General features: G+C 31.9%; 1 protein-coding gene across 4 annotated transcripts; it reads right to left on the reverse strand.

Annotated features, from left to right (window-relative positions):
* Positions 1-1021: 1021 nt before the first annotated feature.
* On the reverse strand, positions 1022-10922 carry LOC111701565 (uncharacterized). 4 transcript variants are annotated; one of them, XM_023472907.1, is made up of 6 exons: positions 10845-10922; positions 10201-10265; positions 9673-9810; positions 6155-6190; positions 2717-2832; positions 1022-2448 (listed from the first exon to the last, which is right to left on the reverse strand). In XM_023472907.1, exons 1-6 carry the CDS (start codon positions 10909-10911, stop codon positions 2442-2444), a joined length of 429 nt encoding a protein of 142 aa, XP_023328675.1. In that variant the 5' UTR covers positions 10912-10922; the 3' UTR covers positions 1022-2441. The 4 variants fall into 4 exon arrangements, with proteins under 4 accessions (XP_023328675.1, XP_023328674.1, XP_023328673.1 ...); XM_023472906.1 differs by having other exon boundaries at positions 2693-2832; XM_023472905.1 differs by having other exon boundaries at positions 2680-2832.
* Positions 10923-11417: the final 495 nt, after the last annotated feature.

The following is an 11417-nucleotide window of genomic DNA, read 5'->3' on the forward strand; positions in this document are numbered from 1 at the left end:
TGTTTTTGGATCAATTCTTTTTATAAAATATTCTATACAACCCCGCCACAAGAAAAAAATATTCATAACTATTCCCCTCTCATAGCATTTGATCTCATGTGGAATTTAAAATAATATTTGAGATTAACTTTACGAAAGGTCCTGGGATCGATCCAAAAAGATTTTTCATCAAGTCACAAGCTACATGAAAATAATTAACTTTATTTTTTACCATCTTTATGGGAGTTGAGGTTTAAACATTTTCCAAACCAAACTGGAAACCTTGGTTCCAGAAATATTGAACAGCAAGACGTCGTTGAACTATGTAGAATTAATTAAACCACTTCTCTTCAACTTAAATTCCACTTAGTCTACGTAGTTAAACTTATTGTCGCTATTCATGTACATCTGGGGGTTGATAAAACATTCTGTACATTATTTAAACAGCATAACGCACAGAATAAATTGAACTGGTGACATACGAGGCTTATTGAACTTTGAAATTATCTTTTGAAATGACTATATATATATATATATAGAAAAAAATTGTGATTCATTCTAATTTTTTTTTATAAATCTTTTAATTCCGACACTAGAGGCAAAATATAGAAGAAAAGAGGATTTCTACAATTTACATAAGAATTTGAATATTTCTGAACGCGATTAATCTTATTTAATGATTGTACTGCCGCTACTGTAGGGATTCAGAAAAATTAGGTACAGTGTACTGTTTACTTATTGTACATAATATATATTCACTGGCTATTTAGAGTTTACATAGATATATGTGCTGTACAGTAACTAATAACTGTACAATGTACCCGAATTACTATAAATTAATTATTGACTGTACATGCTTAAACTAATTGTAAAGTATATACACTAATTGTACAGCATGTACGTACAATGTACAGATTGTTCAATTTTTTTAGAGCAAATTTTCTTTTAAACAGAAGGAATTGAGTCTTTGCCACAAACTTAAATATTTTAATCCCTATATCTTTGTAAACCTAAAATATTTCAAACTTAGAATATTTGATCTAAAGGAATTAATAGTTTGAAATATTCAGGGTCTGCGACATTGGGTTGCAAAGATATAGAGAGTTTGTGACAAAGAACAAATTCCTTTAAAGTCGCTTATTACATCAACACTGGTTAGGGTTTCAATGATAAAATTCTTAGAGATGTCCTTTCTTTAATTAATAAAAGGTAAGGTTAAGTAGAATGTGGTATCACAGAATAAATAAAAACGTTTCTATAATTCAGATTGTTGAATATATTTATATAATGTACTTTAAGGGACTGATGTTGTAATTTCAAGTGAACTTTAAAATAAAGATGAATACGATCCATTCACAAGGTTACAACTGTATAATTATAATTATACAGATCCCAAATTGATATTTTTTTCCAATTGGGATTTATCTTTATATGTGACTATTGGATTTAAATGCACAACAGAAACAATGAAAACGACGATATCAGGCTCATTCCTGCTCAAATAGATATTTCCATCATAGCATTTCAAATCAGTCATGTGTCTCTTTAATTTGAGGGTCACTTGCAATTTCGTCGACAGTCCCTTTAGTAGTAAATTTTACTTTAAATTGTACTGAACTGTACAACATAATGCCTGGTTAAATGTACAATATTAGACGTTAACCCTTAATTGAAATGATTTAGAAAAATCAAAGCTTTACAGTTTTTAAATTGACTCGTTCCATCTTTTAATGCTTGAGTTCAATAGATCTCCATGTTATTGTTATAAAGGTTTTAAACACAGATTACTTAGATAGATACAAGATAGATAATTTTTGGGTTAAACAACTTTTTTTTACGGTCTTTACTTCCTTCCCCAACCCATTTACTGCAGTTTATACAATGGATTATCAAAAAGCTGTAGAATAGGAAGACGACATAAAAGCAAAACTTAAGTGCTTTTCATAGTGATAAAAAGCAAATAGTTTTTCTATAGTACGTTATTAAATCACTTATTTAGTGAAATGGGTCTGATTACACTGCAATTGCTGTGTCTCATGTTCTTTGGACTAAATAAAGTCATAAATTGAGTCTCAAAGTCGTCATCCTATTCTGGTTTTTACTATTCTACTACACAACTATAAACACCATGCATCAAATAACGAGACTTAAACCCTCTTAAACTTTTTTCTTTAAAACGTAAGTTTTAAAAATTCAAAGTACTTGTGTATTCAGTAATGAAGGAGTATAGGGAAAAATCCCCAAAATGTGCTTATTTTAGTTTGTGAAATTGAAGCGTTAATGAATGCAGAAAATTACACCAATGGAGGTTTAAAATTTCCGAAAGTAAAAGACCTAAACTAGCATAAAATTTATACAGTTCAATCTGAGTAATCTGTGGTTTTACAGAAAAAAAGGTTTATAAATAATGATAGGATCCTGCTTAAACTGCATTGCTGATATACCCCCTAGATTCTCTCTATCTAACCCCTGAAATAACACAGTATTAGAATACTAACATATAACCCTGGTTCAAGACATGACACAGGGGCGTATACAGGAATTTGTCCTTGGAGGAAGGATTTTTTTACACTTCAGGATCAGATGATCAGTTTCTGTTAGTGATTGTTTTCCCTAATCAAGGGGGGGGACTGTACACCCATAACCCCCCTGGGGGGAGGGGCTGTAAACCCATAACCCCCCTGTATACGCCTCTGATACCTAGTCCACGTACTCTAGGCTGGCAGTTTCCACGTGCCTGTAGGCGATCCAGTACACGAGGTTGAAGATGAGGAAGATGGGAGGGGAGAGCCACATCGTCCACGCGTCTATATTGTCACACAGCGCGCGCTTGTGTGCACTCAACGTGTCTCCCTACAGAGTAAATATATTTATCAATTATTTTCATCAAAATCATTTCGAACTGTAAATAAGGGTGGGATGAGTTGGCAATTTTTTAAAACAAATGTGTAAATCCTTTCTGCACGTGTCTTTAAAGTTTCTATAATAAAAAAGCAAAAAAAAAATGTTAATTTTTTTCGTCTCACTTTTAAATTTTTGCAGCGAATCACGTTTTTGTAAATAATAAATCCCAAGTGCAGCAAGCTATTTTTTTCTCTCCAAAATATGTCGATATGGATCCCAAAAAATCTGCCTTGAAACATTGAATTCGGAAATGTAAAATCATATAGAAATCGGTTAAAAATTGAATAAGTTATAGGCCAATCAACCAACAACTGGTCAATATTCACTAGTTAGAGGCACAACTTTAGACAACCATATCGACATGCTTAGACAAATTGAAAAATCGACCTCTCTTTGTGATTGTTGATTTTTAAAAGAGCTTGCGCTGATCCATTTAAAAAATGAACGATTTTTGCTGCGTATTGGTAATTTTTGAAGAAAAAAAATCACAGTGTCCCACTCCCAGGATTACTACAAAGAGAAATTAATCTAAATATAAATTGAATTCTAGTGAATATTTATTCAAGCACATTGAGTTAGATATAAATTATGGAGACCGGGGAAGAAAATGCTACTAGACTCTCTGTTTAAATTACTGATTCTGTAAGAACATTGTGGATATTAAGTTTAACCAGAGCTAATAAAAAAGTTGTAACCTGTGCAAAAAACGAATAAAGCGAAGCTAGATAAAAATATGATCGAATGCTAGGTGGGATTAAAATAACAATGACACCAAGGAGTACACCAAGAAGTACAACAAGGAGTACACCAAGGAGTACACCAAGGAGTACACCAAGAAGTACAACAAGGAGTACACCAAAGAGTACACCAAAAAGTACACCAAAAAGTACAACAAGGAGTACAACAAGAAGTACAACAAGTAGCACGCCAAGGAGTGCATCAAGCAGTACAGCAATGAGTAGACCAATCAGTACACCAAGGAGTACATCAAGGAGTACACCATGGAGTACACCAAGAGCACTTCAAGGAATACACCAAAGAGTACACCAAGGAGTACACCAAGGAGTACACCAAGGAGTTCAACAAATAGTACACAAAGGAGTACAGTACAACAATGAGTACAACAAGGAGTACACCAAGGAGTACATCAATAAGTACGCCAAGAAGTACACCAAGGGATACACCAAGGAGTACACCAAGGAGTACACCAAGCAGTTCACCAAGGAGTACACCAAGGAGTACACCAAGGAGTACACCAAGGAGTACACCAATGAATTCACCAAGAAGTTCAACAAGGAGTTCAACAAGGAGTACACCAAGGAGCACACCAAGGAGTTCACCAAGGAGTACACCAAGGAGTACACCGAGGAGTACACCCAAGTGTACACCAAATTATTCTTTCATCAATCTAATGTGATATGTAATAAACGTATAAATTCTTATTTTACTTTGTTTTTAAAAATTTGAAAATTTGTTCAATAGCTGCAACATACAGATGTGAAATGATTTGCTCCTGTAACATCGTACATTGTATCTACATGTAGAAGTCACAAGGTACATTGTTAGTATTAGATTTCCCAAAGATAATTAATTCATAGTTTATGAAAAAAAATCTTTCATACATATATTCTCCTTTAAATCAAGGTCAGTACACAAGAAAACTAATCTTTATTTACATAAATAGTGTACTGCAAATTATGGCAGTAATAAAATCAACCCAAGTTCTGAACAGTTTTGTTTACGTTCCTCCCAGAAAGTGCAGTAAACTTTATATGTAAACAAATATATGAGGGCTCCTGGCGTATCTTCCTTGCTTTAAACACTAAACATGAAATGTACGAGACAGCTGGCCCAGAATATCTATTGATGCATCTACAAACTACAGAGACAAAAAATTAGCAATAAAAAATTTCTAGAAGCTCGGGACAAATTATAATCTAAAAATATTTAAACCTTCTCTATAAAGAGAAAATTTCTGTTAAAAAACTTTATAGCACTGCGAACCAAAATAAAAGTATTATAAATAGTTAATATCATGAATAAGTACGTTATTTAAATTCTTATAAAACATAATAAAAAAGCACAATAACTTTGTTTTGCAAATAAAAGTTTAAAGAATATAAAAAGTAACAGATTAACAAAGAAAATAAATGATTAAACATTAATGAACTTTAAAAATATAGATAAACATATAAAACCATTTTAACTGTAAGGTGAACACTCTAAACAGTGCAAAAATAAATTGACCCTTTATTGAAGAAAGTGCCCGGATGAAGGTACCATTAATACCTGGTTGAGAAACTTTTGTTTTTCTATTTGAAAATTCAAAGTTTTTAACAGGGTATTTTATATTTTAAAAATAATTTATAAAGAATAGAATATATAAAATTTTCAGAAAAGACGAAGAAGAAAATCGATTATCTTATTTTAGTTTTGCATTTAATTGGTTTTAAGGACACGGCCTTGAATAACTGATTGTACATTTAATTTATGTAAACAGTCCCTTTAATAAACTTTTTACAATGGGCTACAAGGGAGATAAGGAGAGGGGGGGGGGGGAAGGATAAAATTAATTAAAAGATATATTTGAAAACTGGAGTTTGAAAAAGAGAAGAAAGTGCAGCTGCTCCATTAATTCTCTTCAATTATATTGTTCATCAAACAAGGAAAAAACAAATAGAAAAAAAACATACAGATTTAAGAAAACGTTAGAGGGATAGGAGAGAATGTAGGAGAGAATATAGATGGAAAAAGAACGATTTGGAAAAAAGGAAGGAGAGAAAATGAAGGAAAGGAATAAATCAGGCAGAAAGAAAGGAAAAAGCAGAAAGAAAGGAAAACGCAGAAAGAAAGGAAAAAGTAGAAAGAAAGGAAAAAGCAGAAAGAAAGGAAAAAAACAGAAAGAAAGGAAAAAGCAGAAACAAAAGAAAAAACAAGAAACAAAGGAAAAAGCTGAAAGAAAAGAAAATGCAGAAAGAAAGGAAAAAGAAATATTAGGAAGTCAGGAAAAAAATAGGGAAAGAAGGAATTAATGGAAAGATTTTAAAGGAAAAAGAAGGAGAAAGGCATAAAAGAAAACAGGAGAAGATTAAATAACTATGCTTTTGTAAAATATACTAGATATATTTTTTCTACTTTCTGATTAAAACGGTTTTATAGTTGATAACTACTAAAATAAATAAATGTGTATATAACTACTACGGGGCATATACGAGACAAAACAGTAATATTCCGAATACTAGACAACTTAATACGGACACATTCATTTAACCTTATATTCAGCGGTGTAATAGCCCTCGGAGGAAAGCTGAAAAGAAGAAAAATGATAAAAACCCTAAATATTGACAAATCTCCCCATGGTCCATAGTAGCTTTTCATAAAAAATATTTTTCTTACAAAAAAAAACTCTTGAACAATTACAAACTAACCCTTTATTAATGTGCTAACAATATGTCTAAAGTAATATCCTCTAAACACATGCTTTCTTTCCATTTATGTTTTCAGCTAGACTGTCCAACCTAATACCTGATTTTATATAAGAGAGGTGCAGGTGTCTTAAAATTTTGAAATTTCTTATTTTATTAATGTTTTATAGATATCAACTTAGTGGTAATATCATTTGTTTTATAAGTACAATTGACTGCGATGACTGGTGTTAATGAAAAATACTTGTTTTGCATGCTTTTAACTTTAACATAAGAAAATGCGTAATAATCTCTAGTTATCTCCAATAACCTTTCTTTATTACGATGAAAATATGATGACTTTAAAATCAACAGTTTACATTGTTATCGGAAAAAGGAGCGCGAAGAAAAGTTTAGTTTCTTTAAATATTGTTATTCAAATCTAGGAATTAAATCTAAGGGCTAGATATGACTATTTTGTCCTTGCAAATTGTTGAAAAATAGGTATGAGGGCTATTTTAAATTTACAAGAACTACTTCAGCTACGAATCTCTGTGTTTTTTGGAACAGTTTAATTGCTGGCGAGTGTTATTTGACATTTTAGTTGGATCAAATAAATCCAGGTTTATAAATAGATTAAACATAAACTTTCAACAATCCTAAATTTGCAAAGGTACAATATTTTTTATTTCCGAATATAAAATGAAAGAATGTCCATAAACTATAATATGTACTATTGAACTGTTTAATTTAACGTCTCAAAAATGCTTATGCCACGCACCTCTGCCCCTTTAGTAAAAGTAAATTCAACCCATATAAAGCATAAAGTCTGACCACGTCAACCTTGTTACACCGGCTAGTCCTGTCCATAGAGCTAGGTACAGTACAAACTGGGACCGAAAAGGTTGACCCGGCTCGGAAATTCAAATGTTCTACAGCTGCCCGTGATGCAGAACTAACACAATGATGACATTTTGTAACTTTATATTAAAATGGTTAAACAAAATTGTATTTCAGAAATGCAACAAGTTTTGAAAACCTAAAATCTAAAGCTAGGAACTGAACACTTGCCTCAAACTCTAATCTTTACACATGTCTAGGACCTTTTATATTTTTAAATATTATTTATGCTAGAAACAGAAGTCATTAGTTAAAGTTAAAATACCATAAGTTTATGCCATCAGGTTAAAAAGATAAAAACTATGGCAGGCATTGTTTTGGGAAAAAAATATTTTTAAAAAATTGCAAAATTAATGTGAGTAGGAGTATAGAAAACCCAAATTCAAATAACTTATTTCGAAAATATGTTGGTCCAAGTTCCGAGTAGAATTTATTTTGTTTACAGAGGAATTTTATAAATAATTCCTGGTACAATTTAATACAATAAAACTCATTTAGATGCTGCACACATGGGTTAACAGGAGGGGAGGTATCACACTCACACACAAAACGAATTAATAAAAAAAAATTTGCACAAAAAATGGCTGATTCTGGATTATTCCATGTTATAATTTAACACATTAGTATCACCCAAAGAGTGTTAGATTTGAGTAGAGAGGGGGAAAGGGTTGTTTACATTCCACTGTGACGTAATAGGACAACTCAAAAACAAGTTTTAATTCAAACAATCATCATTAAGTAAACAATGATAACTCAGGGACAGGCCGGATTTTGTGAATTGGATCACCTTGTAAGCTATAACTTTTTAAGTCTGCAAAAAAAGGCATATGTGATACTTTTAAATCCATGTAAGATTAGAAAGAAGTGTGTAATGTATAAATTATATGTCTTCCCTAACTCCTCTCCTAGCTCTTTTCTTAAATCTATATATTTGTATGTCGACTGTAAACAGAAGCAAATTAATTATCCGCCCCATTAAGCTTTAATTTTATTCGAGATCCGCATTCAGTTTAGAGGTTTAGAGGTTTAGAGGTTTAGAGGTTTAGAGGTTTAGAAAAGAAATCTTAAACATGAAGCAGAGCGACGAGATTGCATGTGTGTATGTGAGTAACGGTTTTTGCCGTTCGTTAACGGAATCTTCCGTTAATTTTCGAAAACCTCCGTTTCGTTAACGGAACTTTGCCCAGCCCTAGGGCTATGCAGAGTAGTGCTATACATCCTCAGATCAGATCCGAGTTCAGAAGGTTTAACTTGCGCTACTCTGTGTAGCACTTGTTAGTGCTTCTCAACGAGGTTTTAGTATATATAGTGTTGATGTACGCTATCCTTAACTAACTGTACAGGCCATGTACTCCACTTTCAAAGGTCAATCTGTATATAACAGTACTCGGGGGTGATTTCTGTAATATTTATTTTCACTTCAGCAGAAATAGGTTTTCAATCAAAAAAAACTTAATAAACTATAGACATAATTTTAGCTTTTCCGTTAAGTAGAGAGGGATGTACGGTTTACAATGGTACTCTGAAATTTTAATTTTGATAGCAGATTTCCTCTTTAAAAGTAGATTATTTTAATCGTGATTTCTCTGGAGAGTGACTTGCACAGCAATATTTCATTGTTAATAAACGGTTCTGAGAAAACTGAGTAAAAATTAAAATACAAAACCATCTCATACACTTGTAATCCGTAAGCGTACTGCATATTTGAAGTTTGTACTGTATGAATATGCCATAATCTCTTAATTTCGACCTTTATCAGTAAACTGTCCTAAGCGTACACTCTGCAGGCTAAACCATTAAACTGAGAAGAGTTGTAACACTTTGTTTAAACTCTGTAATATAAATTAAATTAAAGTTTTATATGTAACGTATGAATTAAATGTATTCTTAACCTGCATCAACATAAAAATGTCTGTTTTATTAAACGTCAAATTTTTGAAAAAATGTTCCGATCCTTTATTAGACCTAATTTGATTTTATCTTTTCGCCGGAAAATTATATCTGCATTATCTGATTCAGTGACGTCATATAATTAAACCTACATATTCCATGTATGAATGATATTATTTAATAATAGAGAGTTTGTTGTTTATAGCAACAATCAACAATGATATTCAAATATAGCCAATAAGGTAAAGGGTTGTATAACCTAATACATTCATAAATAAAAAATTTATTCCTTCGCCGTAGATCTACACAATTAATATACTAAACTTGTATTGGGCATCCATTTTCTTCTGTTTCTTTAACATTAAAAGTTGTGTTGACTGTAGTGTAGGCAAAGCCACACACAAATTTGATAAGTCTTATATTTTTAAAACTTCTCTAAAATTTATTTTTTACAAACTTTGCAAAAATTATAAAAATTTCGCAACTAGTAGATTGAAAAAGAAAACTTACAAAAGTAAGAATCCTTAAATGTTGAAGAAAGGGATGAACTAGGTGCCCAGTACTATATGTACTATATGTACTATATGTACTTAACCTGGAGAAGTTGTGTTGTATTACTACAGGGTCTAGGAGGAGGAGGAGGAGGGGGTTGAGCAGGGTCCTGAGGTCGGGATAAATCAACCACATCAAGATGGATTCCATTGGGTTCCGTCTCCGGTTCACTTTCTCCACGCTACATGCAGGACACAGTACACATATATGGATCAACTCATGCTTTCAAAATATATTTGGCCTTTTTTACATGCTTAAATTCTTTTAGATCAATATTTTGAAAACTGGAAATATATTAAAATTTCTGAAAGCAAAGATCATAAAATCTTCAAAAAATATGGGACATGTTAAAGCACATCAAGAAACTGACAAAAGACACTTTCAATTCTTACACTATTTTGAGCATTATTTTTACCAGCAAATAAAGATGCAAAAAAACTATTCTATTTGTTTAAGGATAAAAGTAATATAACACTACTAAAGTATTTAAAACAGTAGAATATGAAGCATTAAGCAAAGTCCTCACACATGCTTTAATAAATAAAACTTTATGATTTATATATTGTCTTACCTCCGGACCCACTCCGTACTTTCTCCGGGTTTGGTTCGCATCTCCGTTAAACAGTGTTTTTAATCCTGAACAAAAGAAAGGAATTGCAAGTCTTTGTCACAAAATCTGATTTTACAATCATTTTATCTTTGCAACTCTTGTAACACAATGTAGTAGACCTTAGATATTTCTAACTCTGAATTCTTTTAGATTTAATATATCATAGGCTTACAACTCAGGTTGCAAAGATAAAGGGATAAGTAAAGTTTGTTTGTAAAGACTTAATTCCTTATCTTGTAATTGTTATAAAGGATTAGGATGATATTTAGCTATGTATGTTATCGACCAATATGTAACTTTCTTATCTTGTAATTGTTATAAAGGATTAAGATGATANGGGCTAATTTACGTTGCATTTTGATATAACATCAATTCATTATGTTCTTTAGTTGAACGTAATTTTATTGCTAATTTTGTTATACAGTAATAACCAGAAAACTTTGAAATAGAAAGACAACTTTTAAACTCAAGTTAGCGCCCCCCCCCCCCTGTGTCATGTGTTAAGTTGGCTTATCCCTTAGATTAAACTTTTAAGCCCGGGTGTATTTTTTCTCTAGTATTTAGACGAGTTTTAAAACACCACGGTCAACGCCGGGTTATACAACCTTCGTCAATCGTGCGACGAGGTTTTCTGCGTTTCTTGAGCAACAGTAGGATCACAGCGTACTCCATCAGGGCTCCTAAATACACTTGATTTAGATGACAATAAAAATTAAAGTAATTGATTAATTAGATAAGTAATGAGCCTTTTAGCAAGTGTTTAATCGTGAGCCCATTTTCGATCCTATAGTTCCTAAAACTAAAAAGCACTTAGTAAGGAGAGGTCTCAATCAACTCATTTAAAGAATGTTTCTCCGAAAATACACGTCCAAAATATCAAATGAATTTGATAATCATCAAAATGGTGTTCTGGTTTTTATGCTAACATCCAAGCTAGTTGTTAATTGATGTCCGAACCAATATATTCTCATATATCGTATACAGCTCTTTATTCTAAGACCAATTAGGCTTGTTAAAATTATTCAAGGAGGAAAACATTCACTTTTTTAGGAAGTTTAGGATACCTTAGAATACTCTAGTTTACTTTAGGATACTCTAGGATACTTTAGGATACTCTAGAATACTCTAGGATACTCTAGGAAACACTAGGATACTCGAGATACTTAACCTGCATCAAC

Source organism: Eurytemora carolleeae, unplaced genomic scaffold (genome assembly GCF_000591075.1).
Source record: "Eurytemora carolleeae unplaced genomic scaffold, Eaff_2.0 scaffold151, whole genome shotgun sequence".
Lineage (NCBI taxonomy): Eukaryota > Metazoa > Arthropoda > Copepoda > Calanoida > Temoridae > Eurytemora > Eurytemora carolleeae.